Genomic DNA, 19,846 nt, shown 5'->3' with positions numbered 1-19,846 from the left:
TTGTTAAATGAGGAGCTCAGATGTTTCACAACAGACCTTGTTTTCCGTGTACACACTTACGTGGACTATATGGCCAAATGAAACCCTGCCTACATCTTCAATAACCACATCATACATTAGATAGCTTCTATTTTATTTTAGATGTCAGAAGTTCAAAACCACGTGTCAGGTGCCTTGCTTGAATTCAGGTATAAATGAATGTAGCAAGCGGTGTGTGTGTGTGTTTGGTTTGGCTTTGCTGCTGGGTGTAGAACCTAGAAATTTGCAGGTGCCACGTGTTTGCTCTGCCCCGAGCCACATCCCAGAGGATGCTCTTTTGTTTGTTTGTTTGAGACAGGGTCTCTCTGTGTTAGCCTTGGCTGACCTGGACTCACTTTGTGGCCTCGAACTCACAACGATCCACCTGCCCCAGAGGGTGTTCTTAACACAACTTCCCCTTAGCCCCAAAATATACCTGTGGTGTTTTCAAACTTTGTGCTTTATTTTGATGACTTTGATGTTTTACTTTTGATGTTCTTGGCTTAAAAAAATAAAATGAAAGATTTTAGTTATTGGGTTAGAGGCAAACTGTAAGGCGCTATGTTATTCTCTTTATGAATTATAATATCTATCCCAGTTAATACAACTTTGGCTTACGGTACTGAACCCAGTGGCTCGCGTGCTTCTAGGTTCTTTGAAGTTTGTAGTCTAGTCAAGTCTGAACATCATCCCCTAAGTCAGAGATACAATGGAAGACCAGGAAAACCTAAGACCCTTTCTTTCCTGAGGGAACAGAGATAGAGTTCCCCCGTCAGGTTTGAAATATGTCTTCCAGTTCCCTTCACTACTGTACATGTCAGGTGTGAAGGGCGCCATGCAGGAGGAGCTGCAGTGGGTAGCTGGGCTTCCTGGAGGCCGCCCACTGCTTTACTCAGCTATGGTGGGTGGACCTCGGAGAAAGAGGCACAGCGCCAGGGCCTTCGTCTCCTGGATGGCTTCTTGCTGTCACTGTGTTTGTCATTGCTGCATTCCTCATGTGTCTGCCCTGGTGTGTCTGGGCGTGGGGAGACCCTCACTGTCTATAGCCTGGTGTGATTGCTCCCTGGGTGACAGCCCTCTCATTCGGCCAGTTTCCATGCAGATCACTATGAAGATGAACTCTCATAAATTAATATTGTTTAGACGAATTCATGATTTTACAGAATTCTTGACTTGATTTAAATAGTTTTAGAAAGTTAAGTTAGGATGTTTGCGTCAGTGGCTCTGATGTAGAAAATCTTGAGCAAGTTCAAGTTCAGAGAGGCACATCTTAATAGTCGAGCTGGGGACTTTTTCAGGTTACGGAGCAACAAGAACAACACCCAAATTAGCGCTGGCTGATGTGACTCTCTCACAGAAGCTGGCTGGGCTGCTGGTTAATTTCGTGGACCCACTTTTTCCCTTCAGCTTCCTGATTCAATAAAAATTGTTAATGAGTAGATGTGTACCTTGAAGATTTAAAGTAGAAACGACTGATTTTTTTAAATATAAAAGTTTAGATTTGTGATTCTTTTAAGATTTTTGTAAGATTATTTTTTAAGATAATTGATTTTTTTCTTTGTAGACGCAAATTGCAAGGCTGCAGGAAAGAGAAACTGGCTGAAAAAGTTACCTTGCTTGCTTGCACTTTGTTAATAACAAGTCGCTTAGTTACAAATGTATGTGGGTTCTTGGGAATAATTTGTTTTTTACATTGCTTTCTCACTCCTAACACATTGATCATGTGGGGAACAGGTTTTCCTTATGTCTACTCACTGTAATCGTTCACATAAAGAAAAATGGAATCTTACCACACTGTGATTTTTGTCCCACTTTAAGATTTTTCTGGGATATATAAGCTGTGGGGAAAAAATTAAGTTGTTGGAGTTTTGCTCCATTCACCAGATGTGTATATATGTATATGAGAAATGGTTGGAGCTTGCTCACTGAAGCTTTGCTCCATCCACCCATGTGTATATGTCTGTCTGTCTGTCTGTCTGTGTATGTGTGAAGTTGTTGAAATCTGTTGGAATTTGTTCATTGGAGTTTGTCTTGCTTCATCCATCTAGTATGTTTGCGCGTGTGCGTGCGTGCATGCGTGTGTGGGGGGGCACATGGTCTCTTTTCTCCTCCTTCCCTTCTTTCCAGTTGCTGGTTCTATCAGTAACAGCCCCATCAGTTACAGTCAGTTCTAGCCCAGACAATCAAGCTTCCTACCCTCAGAGAAAGTCTGCCGGGAGATCAGGCACCAGCTACAAGCAGCAGTGGCCCCCCGTTGTGTCGCCTCTGCTTACCCTGTGGTGTCGAACCTGGCCTTCAACACAGATAACTATGCTTAACATTGCCAGATGCACTGTTTGTACACAAAAAGGATTAGAAGAGACCCATTTTAATGTTTTTTGCTCAATACAAATATGTAATACGAAGGCAGAGTTGGTTAAAATAAAAGGTAATTATATTTTATATTCCAATTATATCAGTGAATGGACAAAAAATTTTTCAGTTACTTTTAGGTAAGTTTGAGAGTTTTTTTTCCTTTGAAATTATTTACATTTCAAGTTTTATTTACTTGTTTTTTGTGTGTTCGTAAGGGTGTGCACATGTGTGTGTGTGCATAAGGGTGTGGACATGCCGTGGTGCATGTGTGGAGGTCAGGGGAGAGCTTGTGGGTGTGAGGGGCAACGCTCAGGCCACTGACCTGGATGGCTGGAGCCCTAACAGGATGAGCCATCTCACTGAACCCTAAGTTTCAGTTTAATTAAGGTAATTAATTTATTTTACTTTTATTTTTTGAGATTAGTGTGTAACTATGTTGTTCTGCCCAGAACTCACTATGTAGGTCAAGCTTACCATGAACTCACAGAGATCCGTCTGCCCCTGCCTCTCGTGTGCTGGGATTAAAGGTGTGCACTACCACGCCCAGCTGAGCTTGAGTTAAGTTTGAGAGTTAGTAGACCGGTCAAGTAACACCACTTTATATCTATCTAGTAAACCTATTTTAATGATATAACAATGGTTTAGATTAGTCTGGGAATAAAATAGAGAGCAATACTTAAGTCTATACTTTCCCCCCCTCAGAACTTGTCCTATAAGTATTTTAAGCCATATTAAAGAAGATGCAACACTAATAATGTGGTGTGGGGGGGATCAGCTGCGTCCCAGGCCTGTGTCTGAAGCGCATGCTGGTTCTAAGAAGCATCTTCCTTAGCATCTTCCTGCAGAGTTGCCGTCCCTGTAGTTCCCCACCACTGTGGAACTGCCAGCCCCTTTCCACCTCCGTTAGTCTCTTGTAACATATAAGCCAAATAAATATACGTGTGCTTTTCAATACTAGTTTGCTAGCATATTAGCAAGACTTCATTTGTTTTTACTTTATGCGTATGGATGTTTTGCCTGTTTGCGTGTCTGTGCACCACATTCAGGCCTGTGGGCGCCAGAAGAAGGTGTCAGGTGCCTTGGAACTGGAGTTGTAAGCTGCGTGTGGGTAGTGAGAATTAACCCCGGGCCCTTGTAAAGGACAGCAGGTGCTCTTAACTGCGGAGCGGTCTGTATCTCTAGCATCACTAGTGTGCTCAACAGCTGGTTTGTGAAACGAAGACCATTCTCTTGTTTCCATGGAAAATCTGTGACCAGGGCATTAGATAACTGGCCCAAGGTGACGGAGCTGTAAGTGGAAGTTGCTGCTCAGGTCAGTTCGTTCTCCGTATGTCCAGTGGGTCTGTTCCCGGCCGTATGTCCTGTGGGTCTGTTCCCGGCCGTATGTCCGGTGGGTCTGTTCCCAGTTTGCTCTGCATTAAGCTAAAGCCAATACTGTTTTCTCTGTGGAAGACTACCTTTGATTTCCTGGTCTAATTGTTCCTTTTGCTCTACAGGGATGGGTTCAGATTTTCATCCCAGGAAGCTGCTTCTAGCTTTGGTGATGATAGACTGCTCATAGAAAAATTTATCGATAACCCTCGTCATATAGAAATCCAGGTTGGTACTGTTCAAGCCAAGACTATGGCTGATGCTGGAATGGTTTGGGTTAGGCTGGAAATGAAATAGAAACCCAACCCCAAAACACAGCAGTCTAAGGTGGGTGATCCCTTCCCAAACTGGATCCTTGGAGGCATTTAAAATATATATATACATACACACATATACACTACTTATTAATATAATATTTATATATTATATATTGTATTTATGCTATGATAATAATAATAATAACATATAAGAAAAGGACCCTTCCCTTTCGTCTTGTCTCTTTTCTGTTTTCCCTGTGTCTATCACTGTCTTTGAGCATCAGAGTCCGTAACCCAGAAGTCCTGGGTTGGCACTACCTTATAACTATGTTATTTCAGGTTCTTACATCTCTACGCCCTTATCCACCCCCTATCCCTCCTAATCCCTTCCAGCACCCAATACTAGTGGGGAGAAAGAAGGCTAATGGGGAGAGGGGGTGGGGTTCTCGTTAGCTCCTTCCTGCTGGCTCCTTGGGGCAAGTCCTATCTTCATCTTAGGATATCTCTGACTTCTTACCCTGCATCAACAGCAGCCAGCAGCAGCAGGGAGCAACAACGTCCTTATTTCTTGGAGAGCCCCCTCCACCACCACCCGCTCCACCCCTCCTGCTCCCCAGCCTTCAGAGTCCTCAGAATTAAACTGTCTGCAGCTGGCAAACAGCCCCTCTCAGAGGCCGCAGGAGGCAGATAGTTTGCTGCTGTGGACGATCTGAATCAGCCCTGTATCCCACACCCGGGATTAAAACGAAACCATGTTCATATAACATAACTGAGTCTTTAAAGACACCAAAAAACGTTCCACTCCAGTCCTGCTCACACTTAACAGGGCTTTTCTATGTGGCCCAGGCTAGCTTTACATAGACAGTCCTGTTGCCTCCAGAGCGCTGGGGTCTGTTGTCTTAGGTATGACGTGTTGGTCTAGGATGGTGTTTGGAGGATGAGAGTAGGTGATTTCCCATTTGGCTGTCTAATTACTGATACCATATACTGTGACAACCATTTGTTGTAAATTAAGTGATATTAGCTCATTGTCTTAATTACATTTGTTTTATAAGATATCTGGGGGCTGGGAGATGGCTCAGTTGGGGAAATACTTGGTATGCAAGCCTGAATTCAGTTCTCCAGACTCCACATAGAAGAGCAGGCATGGTGGTGTGTGTCTGTAACCCCAGTGCGGGGGAGGCAGAAGAAGCCCTCGGGCCCAGTGGCCAGCTAGACTGAGTTGCTGAGCTGTGGGCTCAGCCAGAGCCTCTATCTTAAAATATCTCAAAATAAATAGAAGAAGACAACTCATGTTAACCTTCCACCTCTCAGATACCAGAGGTGGGAACTCCACACATGCTTGTGTGCACACATGTAACACACACACACACATACACACACACTCACTCACACACACACACACACACACACACACACACACACACACACACGGGGTGGGGGGGCAGGTAGGGCGTGGGGAGAAATCTCAGAATATGGTACTGTTAATGTTCTAAGTTAATTTTTCCTTCAGGTAGCTCAGGCTTAGGCTTTTGGAGTTCCTTAAATCTCAATGTAAATTCTAGATTTTACCCATTAGTCTGATTCCTCCAGAACACACATACTTACACCCCAACTTTTGGGATTTGGACTGTTGGGATTTGGGTTGTATTGGTTCTAGATTGACATTTCTAGTCAGTCTATGAACCTAAAATACCTCATAGTTTATGTAAGTCTTCCTTAGTCCCCTGCAGAAGTGTTCTGTGGTTTTAAGTCTAAAGGTTTTATGCGTCCTTCGTCTTTTCCCCTGGACATCTGATCATTTTGATGTTGTGACATGCAAGCCTCTTCAAAGGTTTGATCAATCATTTATTCATTGTTGCTCATGTAACACATGAGGTGATTTTTGCACATTGGTCTTAAACCAGGTGTCACTGCTGAGCCCTTTTAAAATTGTGTGTGTTTAGATCTTGTGCTGACTGAGACACCATCTCGGAGTGCAGAGGTGGGACGCACTGCTCCCGCTGCGAGGGGCCCACCTACATGCCTGCTCCCCACATGTCCTCAGGGGCAGAGCTGAGGTCTCAGTTCTCCACTGTTCCAGCAGCTAAGCCTTTGTCTTTCATTAATATTCAGCAAATGTTACTTAGGCAGTTACACATCTACATTAGCCTTTTAGTTTAATTACCTTTGACCGACCGTCTGGGTTATGTTTTTAAACATAAGTAGATCTGTCCCCTACTAGCTTAAATGGGTAACCCAGATGTTTCCCCCATGTCTTTAAAAACTACTCACTTTCCAGTTTTCATGAGCTTATTATATTATAATTTTCTCTCTGGTAGGGCCTAAGCAGCACCTGTCCACCCTCCCCTCATAAAGGCCCAATGACAAGCCAGAGTGCCCCTGGGAACCAGTGGGTTTAGTAGGCTCCCTTACAGAGCGTGTGAGAGGCTAGAGCAGGAGTGGGGGGTGACCCTGAGGCAGCCATGTTGGAAGGTCTGCATGGATGACACATGGGGCCCCCTTCTTTTTTGCCTTTCCCACCTTGTGTACGCTGAACCCTCCCAGGACTGAGAGCCATGTGTAATTAGGGCAGAATTATATACAAATGGCTCTAGTGTCAGGTGACCCTGTCCAGCCTCTCCATCTACAAAAGGCCATCAACAGCAAACAAGCACAGTCGTGGTGATGCTTTGCCAGCAGGACTTTGGCTCAGAGGACAGCGTGTGTAACAAGCATAGTTCATAAAAGTCAACTTCATTTTACTCTTTCTCCCGGTCCCTCAAGTTCTGTGTTTAGATGATGTTACCCATTTCTTAAATGTCTACTACCCCAGTCTGCGAAGCACATCTGTGCGTTTCAGTCCCCTGCTAATTTTTACATGTGCTGTTCCATTCTGCGTCCCATCCCTTTCTGAGGTGTACACCAGCAGTGTCCAGCTAGAGGACCACTGGCATGCCCCTACCTGGGTTCAGGGACCCTAAAGAACATGCCTGGTCATGAAAGCCTCTTGAGGAGCTAGTGGCACAGCCACTTCCTGTTCGGCACTTGTAGCTAAAGAGCGATCTCAAAGTTTACACAGCTCACAGAGGTGAGGACCATCTCTCCCTCATAAGTATGTTTATTCACATTTCTGAGTATATCATCACTATTTTTTTAATGTTTGATAAATTCCCCAAGCTTTCCATTTTGACTTTATAGTTATGGGTGTTTTGCCAGCATGTATGCCTTTGCACCACTTGTATGTCAAATTTCCCTATAATTTTTAGAGCAAAAAGGAAACTAAAAAGAATCAGAGAAAAACTTAGATTGTGTATCTAAGTCACACATACACACACACACACACACACACGCACACACACACATATATGGAAGTGTTTTTTGAGATTCATTGTTATTTTGGCCTTATTTCTTAGAGATTGAATGCACTTTTACTTCCTTGCCAAGTAGAGTTTAAAAAAAGAGGTTGAGAGTTATTTTGAGGAGTTAAAATATTTTTAGATGTACCTCATGCAGCTAGCTACCTTGCAGTCTTAGAAGTAATATGCCAATCTTTTAGCATATGAGGATTCTAAAATTTTCACTTATTAGTTAAAATCATTTTTGAGTTTAGAAAGGATTTATTCCTAAAACATTTCAGTCATATATTCGCTATTTATTTATAGCTAACTATGCCTGCTGTATACTTTTCTCACCAGTCATATAAAACATTAGTGCGATCCTTTAGTCAGCTCTCTGTAATACATGGAGAGCCTGAGGATCAGAATGCCTTGCCATGAGGCTGGCCAGCTGCTCGGTGCTGGAACTCGTGACTCTTAGAGCTTCTAGAACAAGTCTGTGAGCTTGAGAAGTGTGACACTGAGGTGGGTGAGCCTGGGATGTGTGAGCCTGGGATGTGTGAGCCTGAGATGTGTGAGCCTGAGATGTGTGAGCCTGAGATGTGTGAGCCTGAGATGTGTGAGCCTGAGATGTGTGAGCCTGAGATGTGTGAGCCTGAGATGTGTGAGCCTGAGATGTGTGAGCCTGAGATGTGTGAGCCTGAGATGTGTGAGCCTGAGATGTGTGAGCCTGGGATGTGTGAGCCTGAGATGTGTGAGCCTGAGATGTGTGAGCCTGAGATGGGTGAGCCTGAGATGGGTGAGCCTGAGGTGGGTGAGCCTGAGATGGGTGAGCCTGGGATGTGTGAGCCTGAGGTGGGTGAGCCTGAGGTGTGTGAGCCTGGGATGGGTGAGCCTGGGATGTGTGAGCCTGAGATGGGTGAGCCTGAGATGGGTGAGCCTGGGATGTGTGAGCCTGAGATGTGTGAGCCTGGGATGTGTGAGCCTGGGATGGGTGAGCCTGGGATGTGTGAGCCTGAGATGTGTGAGCCTGAGATGCGTGAGCCTGAGATGTGTGAGCCTGAGATGTGTGAGCCTGAGATGCGTGAGCCTGAGATGTGTGAGCCTGAGATGTGTGAGCCTGAGATGTGTGAGCCTGAGATGTGTGAGCCTGAGATGTGTGAGCCTGAGATGCGTGAGCCTGAGATGTGTGAGCCTGAGATGTGTGAGCCTGGGATGTGTGAGCCTGAGATGTGTGAGCCTGAGATGTGTGAGCCTGGGATGTGTGAGCCTGAGATGTGTGAGCCTGAGATGTGTGAGCCTGAGATGTGTGAGCCTGAGATGTGTGAGCCTGAGATGTGTGAGCCTGAGATGTGTGAGCCTGAGATGTGTGAGCCTGAGATGTGTGAGCCTGGGATGTGTGAGCCTGGGATGTGTGAGCCTGAGATGTGTGAGCCTGAGATGTGTGAGCCTGAGATGTGTGAGCCTGAGGTGGGTGAGCCTGGGGTGTGTGAGCCTGAGATGTGTGAGCCTGAGGTGGGTGAGCCTGGGGTGGGTGAGCCTGAGGTGGGTGAGCCTGAGATGTGTGAGACTGAGGTGTGTGAGCCTGGGATGTGTGAGCCTGAGATGTGTGAGCCTGAGATGGGTGAGCCTGGGATGTGTGAGCCTGAGATGTGTGAGCCTGGGATGTGTGAGCCTGGGATGGGTGAGCCTGAGATGTGTGAGCCTGAGATGCGTGAGCCTGAGATGTGTGAGCCTGAGATGTGTGAGCCTGAGATGCGTGAGCCTGAGATGTGTGAGCCTGAGATGTGTGAGCCTGAGATGTGTGAGCCTGAGATGTGTGAGCCTGAGATGTGTGAGCCTGAGATGCGTGAGCCTGAGATGTGTGAGCCTGAGATGTGTGAGCCTGGGATGTGTGAGCCTGGGATGTGTGAGCCTGAGATGTGTGAGCCTGAGATGTGTGAGCCTGGGATGTGTGAGCCTGAGATGTGTGAGCCTGAGATGTGTGAGCCTGGGATGTGTGAGCCTGAGATGTGTGAGCCTGAGATGTGTGAGCCTGAGATGTGTGAGCCTGAGATGTGTGAGCCTGAGATGTGTGAGCCTGAGATGTGTGAGCCTGAGATGTGTGAGCCTGAGATGTGTGAGCCTGGGATGTGTGAGCCTGAGATGTGTGAGCCTGAGATGTGTGAGCCTGAGATGTGTGAGCCTGAGATGCGTGAGCCTGAGATGTGTGAGCCTGAGATGTGTGAGCCTGGGATGTGTGAGCCTGGGATGTGTGAGCCTGAGATGTGTGAGCCTGAGATGTGTGAGCCTGGGATGTGTGAGCCTGAGATGTGTGAGCCTGAGATGTGTGAGCCTGGGATGTGTGAGCCTGAGATGTGTGAGCCTGAGATGTGTGAGCCTGAGATGTGTGAGCCTGAGATGTGTGAGCCTGAGATGTGTGAGCCTGAGATGTGTGAGCCTGAGATGTGTGAGCCTGAGATGTGTGAGCCTGGGATGTGTGAGCCTGAGATGTGTGAGCCTGAGATGTGTGAGCCTGAGATGTGTGAGCCTGAGGTGGGTGAGCCTGGGGTGTGTGAGCCTGAGATGTGTGAGCCTGAGGTGGGTGAGCCTGGGGTGGGTGAGCCTGAGGTGGGTGAGCCTGAGATGTGTGAGCCTGAGATGTGTGAGCCTGGGATGTGTGAGCCTGAGATGTGTGAGCCTGAGATGGGTGAGCCTGAGGTGGGTGAGCCTGGGTTGGGTGAGCCTGAGATGTGTGAGCCTGAGATGTGTGAGCCTGAGATGTGTGAGCCTGAGATGCGTGAGCCTGAGATGTGTGAGCCTGAGATGTGTGAGCCTGGGATGCGTGAGCCTGAGATGTGTGAGCCTGAGATGTGTGAGCCTGAGATGGGTGAGCCTGGGATGGGTGAGCCTGGGGTGGGTGAGCCTGAGATGGGTGAGCCTGAGGTGGGTGAGCCTGGGGTGGGTGAGCCTGAGATGTGTGAGCCTGAGATGTGTGAGCCTGAGATGTGTGAGCCTGAGATGGGTGAGCCTGAGATGGGTGAGCCTGAGATGGGTGAGCCTGAGGTGTGTGAGCCTGAGGTGTGTGAGCCTGAGATGGGTGAGCCTGGGATGGGTGAGCCTGAGATGGGTGAGCCTGAGGTGTGTGAGCCTGGGATGGGTGAGCCTGAGGTGGGTGAGCCTGGGATGTGTGAGCCTGAGGTGGGTGAGCCTGGGATGTGTGAGCCTGAGGTGGGTGAGCCTGGGGTGGGTGAGCCTGAGGTGGGTGAGCCTGAGGTGGGTGAGCCTGAGATGGGTGAGCCTGAGGTGGGTGAGCCTGAGGTGGGTGAGCCTGAGATGTGTGAGCCTGAGATGTGTGAGCCTGAGGTGGGTGAGCCTGAGGTGGGTGAGCCTGAGGTGGGTGAGCCTGAGATGGGTGAGCCTGAGGTGGGTGAGCCTGAGGTGGGTGAGCCTGAGGTGGGTGAGCCTGAGATGCGTGAGCCTGAGATGTATGAGCCTGAGATGTGTGAGCCTGAGGTGTGTGAGCCTGAGGTGTGTGAGCCTGGGGTGGGTGAGCCTGAGGTGGGTGAGCCTGAGGTGGGTGAGCCTGGGATGGGTGAGCCTGAGGTGGGTGAGCCTGAGGTGGGTGAGGCTGAGATTTGTGCTCAGGGATGTTTCAGCAGCTTGACTGGTCCAGCTTCAGCAGATGGCCATGTTCCCTCCAGTTGACTTCTGCTAATCACAAACAGAGAGCACCATGCTGTGCTATGGACCAGCTCCTGGCCATCTTTTTCTAGTTTCCTCTAACAAAATAAGCCACAGTAATGTTATCCATATACAAATAACCATGTACTGGATAAAATCCATAAACTACTCATTCCTGACAAACATTTGAAAAGAACTACAGATCAGTTTGTGCAATGATTTGGTGTTACTGCTCCACTGGTGACCGAAAGGCACGACCCCAGCGGCACTGACATTTTCCCACTTTTGTGGTGGCTTATAACCTTTCAGACATTACTAAATGGTATCCATATAACCATCACGTAACCATCTATGCGCTTGGAGTGCCTTATGGGACTCTTTCTCTCTAACATTTTGCTACTATCTTATTGTATTCTAGAACTGTAAATATACTTTCCTTCTGTTAATATCAGCCTGATGTGTGTCGTGGGAGCTATATGCATTCTCTGGGGTCCGGATACCGAAAACCAAGAGAAGTTCTGTGGGAGGCAGGGACTGGTCCCCCTCACTGGGAGTTTCTCACGTGTTCCCACTCTCAGGTTTTAGGTGATAAGCACGGCAACGCTCTGTGGCTCAACGAAAGGGAGTGCTCCATCCAGAGGCGAAACCAGAAGGTGGTGGAGGAGGCGCCGAGGTGAGCGTCTCCCGGGCAGCACCCGGGATTAAATCCAGATTAAATTTAGATTAAATCTAGATTAAAATGTTCACTTAATGTTTTTTTCTATATTAATGATTAAGAATCCATTACTTGATTTCTCTCAGTACTCCAGTACATAAAAGTGAGAAAACACTTATAAAAGAAGTAGATTTTAATTAGGAGATTGCTAGATAGACAGCTATGGCTTGTTGAGGCCGTGGGGTTGTGCAGAGCTTGTCCACGCTCTCAGGATGCCCAGAGTTGATGCACTTCTTATGTGGGTTTCATGAGGCTGCTCTCTGAGCTTCTCTCTCAGTTGATGCTGCGTTAGTATTTACCTTGGATTTCTCTTTGTTCTTAAAAAAAAAAATCCCTAGTTAATATTGAATACAGTGGCAGTACTGTATTCAGTAGGGATTTGAGGTCAGCCTGGTCTACATAGGGAGTTCTAGGCCAGCCAGAGCTACACAGTGAGACTTGTCTCAAAGGAAAAAGAAGAAGAAGAAGAAGAGGAAAAAATTTCCAGTTGGCAACAGGCATCTTAGTATCTCAGAGCCTGAGCCAGGAAGATCACCACGAATTAAAGGCTAGACTACTACATGGTGAGTACCAGGCTTGCCAAAGGTTATATCCCAAGACCTTGTCCCAAAAATCAACATCAGGCAACTCCCCCAAGCTAAAACACAGACCCAAAGCCCAGTTGAGTGTATGTAGTTGTTTTGGATGCCAAACACTAAAACATATATCCAATAGTACTTTAATCTGCAAAGCCAACATGTGTTAATACAATATGTGTGTAGTCTCTAAAAAGAATATATATGACTATGGGTAACTTTTTAATCACAGGGTAAAATTAGTTCTTATTTTAGATACCTTAGTTTAAAATGTGGGACAGTCTGGTGCTCTGAAAACATGGTGCCTTAATCCTTTGACTCTGCTGTCTGCCGTTCAGTGTTGTAGGCTTGTCGGTGCCACTGTGTCCTGTGACTGCTTTACCAATAGAGTACATTACAGTTGTGATGCTAGACAGCGAGGTTTATGGTACAGGAGAGGATAAGACCAGAAAGACAAAATTGAGTCTATTTGCCTGCTTGGAGCCTCCACACTTGTAGACTTCCCTTACTTTGGCTGCACTAGCTTTATTAGGTGGTGTTTTTCTTTCAGATTTTATTAGCACACTGCAGAACTATATTTATAATAAAAAAAATCTAAATACCTGAAGCTGCTGAGTAATCCCAATGTCACCTAAAGAAGGAATAGCAAGTACATTTCCCATTTACTGGTCAGGTAGGCTCTGTCCCTATGGCAATCCAAATGACTGCTCTGGCTTTAGTCTAACTATCAATTTATATGGAGCTGAAATATAATACTCGTGTTAAAAGGCACCACAGGGCTGCTTGCAGCTCAGCCACAACCTAAGGAATGAGACAGGATGGAAAGTAGCCAAGATTTTGGCCTAAAACTAGGGATGGGACAGCAGATTAAAAGCATCTTTAAAAACAAAACAAAACAAAACAAAACAAAAAACACCTCCCAAACAGCACCAATAACAACCACCACCACCACCAAACCCAAAACCAAAAAAACCAGCCAAATCCAGAGTCTGAACCTTATTTGGATAAAAGTCATCTTTATACTTATATTTACGAGGAAGTCGGAGAAGGTTGGAATTCTGACTGACTGCTAATTAAAACTGACAGGCTCTTAAGGAGTTCTTGTGCTTAAAAGGAAAAAAAAGTTACAAGCAGAAACAGATGAGAGTTTCTTCTGAGGAAAAGTCCCTGGCTTCAAATTCACTTAAACAACCATAAGTTCCCTAGACCAAAAAAAAAAAAAAAAAAAAAAAAAAAGCGCAGTGAGCCTGGTGCCGAGTGGTGTGCAGCATAGGTGAAGCAGGAGCAGCTCTCCCCCCCCCCATGCTGTATGAAGAAGAGCATGTACAGTTTTAGTGTACCATCCCAACGTGGCGGCTCTTATGGGAGGGTGGCATCAATCTACAAATAGTAGTTAATGTTTATCTTCCAGAGCCTTTCGTATATAGAACCAGAATCTGAAAATATGAATTATTTGGTGCATGCGCATGCATGCACACACACCTTCCAGATAAACAAGCTTTGCTGGAAACACTCTGGTCTGACCTGCCTGTGGCCTTAGAGGCTTGCTAAAGCAGCTCTGCTCTACAGAGGCATGTGAGCCCTGAGTTACCACGTGCTGAGCTGTCTCTCCGTGGGGACTACAAGGTTTGGGCTCCTTTGAGCCTCAGGCTGTACTGTTTTCACATAACATGTAACGATGATTTCCGCACCTCATCAATGTAGAACCTTGTTTTCTATATGTTCCAGTTGAAGGGCCTTATTTAACTCATGCGAGCCTGCAGTGCGTTACCAGCTAGGCTTCCCTCACATGTGGGCTCCCTCCACAAGACTTCTCACAGCCGTTACGCTCTTAGGGGCCCAGATAATACTTAAGCATAAAGCCAAGAGTCTGTCACACAGTGAGTCTCCCTCTTTCTCTCTCTCCTCGGAGATGACAGTGGTTAAGTACAAGCCCTGGCATAGGAGGTCAGAGCATCCTCCTCTTCCTCGGCTTTTGGCAGTTTTCTTCTCGTTTTGTTCATGTGTGCTACAAATACGCATTTTTAAGGGCACTTTAGTTCTTGCAAGTAGGCAAGTTTGCCCATACAGCATCTATGAAGAATGAGGGTTGTGCATGTCAGTCTCCATTAGCTTATTTCTCCTTTAGCTAGAAGCAATTCTCAGCTCGGTTTTACTAGGTGAGAGTTAGTTGTGTGTTTTAGAAACGAAGTGAATATCCCATAAAAGCTTGCGGCTGGCTTTGTGAGGCACATGACACTGTGTGCGCTATGAAACATGACCAGTTCCTAAGTTGGCACAGATGGATGTGTGTAAGCCCATGAAGGTCACTGGGGCTTCACTGCTGAGCGCTTTGTCTGTCTGTAGCATCTTTCTGGATCCCGAGACGCGTCGAGCAATGGGAGAGCAGGCCGTGGCTTTGGCTAAAGCTGTGCGGTATTCCTCGGCTGGAACGGTGGAATTTCTTGTGGACTCTCAGAAGAATTTTTACTTCTTGGAAATGAATACAAGACTCCAGGTAACAACATCTGTTTTTGTTCCTCTCCACGCCTCTGTACCCCTCCTCACTCATTTATCTTGTTTTGTTTTATAATAGAATTAAAAAATTAACACCATAAACTTAAGCATTAGCTTTTTACATTTATGCTGAGATACCTGCTAGGGAGAATTAAGCACCCAACTAATTTATTTATTTAACAAATATAAAATAAATAGATAAAATCAAACATTTAAAATGAGATGTTTATTTGATTTTTTATGTGTGTGGGTGTTTTGCCTGCATGTATGTATGTGTACCACACGTGTGCAGTGCCCTTAGAGGCTAGAAGAGGGAGTGAGATCCTCTGGCCTGGAGTTACAGACAGTTGTGAGCTGCCATGAGGGTGCTGAAACTCAAAGCTGAGTCTTCTTGGAGAGCTCTTAATTGCTGAGCTGTCTGTCCAGCCCCACAGCCTGCGAACGGGAAGGCCAGTGTTTAGCCTGCTGTGCTGTTATTATACTTAATGCCTAGTACTTCATGTGGGAAGTCTCCTTTGGTTTTCTCAGCCCTTTTAGAGTGAACTGTTCGTCAGGATTTAGTGCTGGTTAGGAGAAGCTCTGACACTTTAAACGGAGAGAGATAAGTGCTTACAAAGTCATCTAAATGGGTAGAGTGAGGGGACCTAATGTGAACTTTTGGGAGTGACTCCTAAAACTGCAGTGACACCCAAGTTCCCAGGGAGTTAGGAAAAATCCAGTAGCCATCCTGACTTGTGACATCCTGAGCTTCAGCTAAGATCTCTGTCACCAGTGCTGTAACAGGTGGCTTTGTTTTCTTCCTTCTTCCCTTCGCCCTCCTTTACTTAAATTGTGATGTGCATGTATATACACACATGCGCGCACACACACAGACACACACACACATACATGTAAATATATACATACATATATATATTTAAATGTAGGGAGTACACACATATATACATATACAGGGAGTTACATATATATAGATTTTATATATGTGTGTATGTGTGTGTGTGTGTGTAAAAAGTAGACAGAACAACACAAATTGTGAAGCATCAGCTGGTGCTCGTGGTGCAGAGCCTCCTCCATCTGTCTGTCATTCCATCCCCTCCGCCTCTGGAGTGCCTCCTGTTCTGGTGGAATCTTTCAGACAGTCTCATGTTGCCACACTAGTCTTACCAGTTGTTTTTTTATCTTTAACTTTTGTTGATAGGGTCATATAGTATTTATTATTCTGTTTTTGTGCAGTTCAAACAGGAAATTTCATGATTCCTTATGTGATGCTGCTCTGAAGAAAATAACAGTTTATATTTTGCCTTCTGTAGACATGTAATTTGCTTCCTGTTTTACTCATTTAGTGAAATCATAACCTGGACCAGAGTCTGAGATGGGCAGGGTCCTCCAGGTTGGAGCTGAGCAGAGAGCTGGCGGTGGGCGGTTGTCAGCTAGCCTGTCGTTCTTTGCTTTGTGGCAGAATAGCTCTAGTCTCTGCCTCAGCAGGCATCTGGCTTTCTCCTTCAGTATCCCCATGTGAAAGTTCCTTCTGGTCGGGGTTTTGTGTGTAGCAGAGCAGCTCCTCACTGTGGTCTATTGAAAGTCAGCCCTCCTCCACACCAGGGTCAGTGAAACAACAACAGCAACAACAAAATAAACATAGTTCCTTCTTTCTCAAAGGGTGGCAGCCATCAGATCTGGGGGTTGTTCTAGTGTAGCCTGACCTCCACTTGATTACATCTGTTAAGACTTTCCAGATAAGGTCATATTCACAGGCTCTGGATGGACATGAATTGGGTGCACCATTTTAAAATGTATTCACTCTGCAAAAGCAGGAAATATATTGTGGTTACATGAATTGGGGTGGATTGTGGAGTGCCACCTTTAGCAATGGAGTCTGGGCCTGGAGAGATGGCTTGGAGGTTGAGAGCACTGTCTGCTCTTCCCGAGGCACTGAGCTCAATTCCCAGCAACCACATGGTGGCTCACAACCATCCATGGTAAGATCTGGGGCCCTCTTCTGGCCTGCGGATGTATGCAGGTAGAACACTGTATACATAATAATAAATGAATATATCTTTAAAAATTTGAGTGATTGCAAGAGAGATACTTTTTTTTTTAATGATTTGTTTACTTTTATTTTATGTGCATTGGTCTTTTGCCTCCATGTACTTCTAGGTAAGAGTATCGGGATCTCCCGGGAGTCAGAGGCAGTTGTGAGCTGCCATGTGGGTGCTGGGAATTGAACCTGGGTCCTCTGGAAGAGCAGCCAGCGCTATTAACTGCCGAGCCATCTCTCCAGCCCCAAGAAAGACACTTTCTGTACTTGGTCTTAATTAGTCTTTATGGTTTTGGGGGCTTGTGGTGGGTTTCTTTTGTGAACTAAACATCTCTTTTTGCACAGTGTATCTCTATTTTTTCACTCTTGATCTTTCTGTGAATACACTTCACATGCATCTCTGTAAGCAGTATGTAATTTGAAAGTCCAGTTCTGTCATCTTGTCTGTGCCTAGACAACATCATGAACTATTGTGTATTTGCACCACACTTTTTTTTTTTAAACAGGGTGGTCTTGCGCTCCGGGCTCAAGTGAACCCAGGCCCAGCTCCATATAGCTGAACTTGTTTTGATATATTTAGATTTAAATTTAGTCTGTTTCGATGTGTTCATTTTTCTCACCCCTGTAGTTTTCTCTTTCTTTTGTATTTCCAGTGCTCAGCAGTTAACATTATCTCTGTGGCCGGGAGCTGTGTGGATGTCCACGCTTTTGTTAGGACCAGTCCCACAGCAGGCACTTTGATTTACCCAAGTCTGATGTCAGTCGGTTTGTTTCCCTGTCGCACCTGGCGGGGTGAGGAAATTGGGGCATTGGATCCTCACTCCGCTGTCATGGAGATAATGTTACTTACTATTGTTTTAAACAATCATCATTCTTTCCAGTGTGCCCACATAGTCATCTTCTGTTTCTTCCCTTGTACATGGAAATAAAATAAATTTTTATGTCATTAACCCCCTTCTCTTTCCTCTAGCCCCTCCCTCCATGTCCCCCGCCCCAGCCCCTCCGTGTCCCGCCCCAGCCCCTCCATGTCCCCCGCCCCAGCCCCTCCATGTCCCCGCCCCAGCCCCTCCATGTCCCCGCCCCAGCCCCTCCATGTCCCCGCCCCAGCCCCTCCATGTCCCCCCCCAGCCCCTCCATGTCCCCCGCCCCAGCCCCTCCATGTCCCCGCCCCAGCCCCTCCATGTCCCCGCCCCAGCCCCTCCATGTCCCCGCCCCTCCCTCCATGTCCCCCCCCCAGCCCCTCCATGTCCCCCGCCCCAGCCCCTCCATGTCCCCGCCCCAGCCCCTCCATGTCCCCGCCCCAGCCCCTCCATGTCCCCCGCCCCAGCCCCTCCATGTCCCCGCCCCAGCCCCTCCATGTCCCCCCCAGCCCCTCCATGTCCCCCGCCCCAGCCCCTCCATGTCCCCGCCCCAGCCCCTCCATGTCCCCCGCCCCAGCCCCTCCATGTCCCCCGCCCCTCCGTGTCCCCCGCCCGCTTCCTCTCAAATTCATCCTGTTACACCTGCCTCTTTCTGGAGGGACTTTGAGATCTATTTCTGGTCATGTATAGACAGCTACTCTTTTTCTTCTGACAGTAGCTATGATTTTGTTTTTAGCCACTTAAAACGTTTGGGACTGTGTTGTATTTGTGTATATTGATGATGTATTTGTGTGAGGGCTGCCTGTGCTGTGCAGTGCTCTACACAGCTGATTTCTCTCTCCACGTTTATGTGGGCTCCAGCGAACAAAAGCTCTTTTACCTGTGGAGCCATTTTGCTAATACCTCTTTAAAAAATTAACAATGAACTTTAAAAAATGATTTTTTTCTCCTTAATTATGTTCAGTGCATGTGTTTATGTCCATGGAGTTCACGGAGCTCCCCGAGTTCGTGGCTTGGTGCCTTCCAGCATGTTTTGAAGACTCTCTATTGCTGTTTCTAGCGTGACCCTCCCTTCTGAGTTTGCCAGGCTAGGCAGCTTCTCCACACGCCTTTTCTTTGATGATCCTTTAGCCTGCACTTTGTTTTGCTTCGGTGTACTTAGTGCACCGCTTGTGGCCCCCCCCTCCCGTTTATCACATCTCTTGCTTATATTTCAAGCTAGGCTTTAGGTGATTCTTCAAAAGTGTGCAGGTCAGTGCTTGCTGTCTTTTCCCATCTCCTATCCAACGACTGGATTTTACCTTTCAGTTCTTTAAACACACCCAGCTTAGTTGTCTTACGGCATGTGTGACAGTTTTCACTTCTGAAACCCAGTGACTTGGCGCTTTACTTGTGGACACTGTTCATGTGTAATAATATTTTGCGGCACTAAGGGTCCCAGTTGAAAGTGAAATTTCTTTGGCTTCTGAGGGATACCGAATCCATCTGCCATCCAGCGAGGGGCTGGGTCTAGTCCAGGTCACTCTGCGGCCTCTGTCCCTGTGGAGGCGGCCGACCTCAGCCTTCTCCTGCGATGGCCTCTCATCCTCATGCCTGCGCTTTGCATTGCCCCGTGCTCCTGAAGGAATAAGCTACATCTGCAGTGCTCCTTTGCGCCTGCGACGCACACGCCTGTACGACAAAGTGTAGGTGCTGAGTGTTGTGTTTGTGTCTCTGCGTGCATTTGGGTGATAATTGTTTCCTGTATTCTTTGTCTTTGATGTTCAAGAACATCCTCTCTCTTGTCACCTAGTCCCAGTAACTGTGAGTACAGGTTCCAAGCTTTGAGAAGTGCGTTACATACATGTAAATTTGTGCCCTGGCCTGGCCTTTGCCTCACTTACCTTTCCCTTTCTAAGTGACCCTTGGAAGTGCTTCCCTGACACTCGACCCTCAGCAGGCACAGGATGAGCCTCAGCTGCAAGGGACTTGGCAGTTGAGTGTGCAAATGAAACACTAACTAGTCCCATGAGTGCTATCACCAAAATCTTATCTATGTCAGTTATATGAAAAAAATTACCAGTAGAGTAAAAATATACCTATCAAATAACAGATTGGTTTTCACTTGCCATAGCAGAAGTTAGCTGGTTTTTTTTTAAGCCAATATTCTAAATATTGGTAGCATTTAACATTAACAGTAGT

General features: G+C 46.6%; 1 protein-coding gene across 3 annotated transcripts in view; it reads left to right on the top strand.

The window, feature by feature from the left end:
• Positions 1 to 19,846, top strand: part of PCCA (propionyl-CoA carboxylase subunit alpha) — a 305,003-nt gene that overhangs the window by 112,061 nt on the left and 173,096 nt on the right. For all 3 annotated transcript variants that reach the window (XM_084767907.1, XM_084767906.1, XM_084767905.1), the window contains 3 exons: positions 3,870 to 3,972; positions 11,560 to 11,654; positions 14,618 to 14,768. In XM_084767907.1, coding sequence (XP_084624033.1) covers positions 3,870 to 3,972; positions 11,560 to 11,654; positions 14,618 to 14,768 — 349 coding nt within the window. The remainder of the gene's footprint in view (positions 1 to 3,869; positions 3,973 to 11,559; positions 11,655 to 14,617; positions 14,769 to 19,846) is intronic.

Source organism: Acomys minous (assembly GCF_964271855.1).
Source record: "Acomys minous genome assembly, chromosome: 18".
NCBI lineage: Eukaryota > Metazoa > Chordata > Mammalia > Rodentia > Muridae > Acomys > Acomys minous.
The sequence above is the reverse complement of the archived record's forward strand: the minus strand, read 5'-3'. Positions and strand labels throughout refer to the sequence as shown.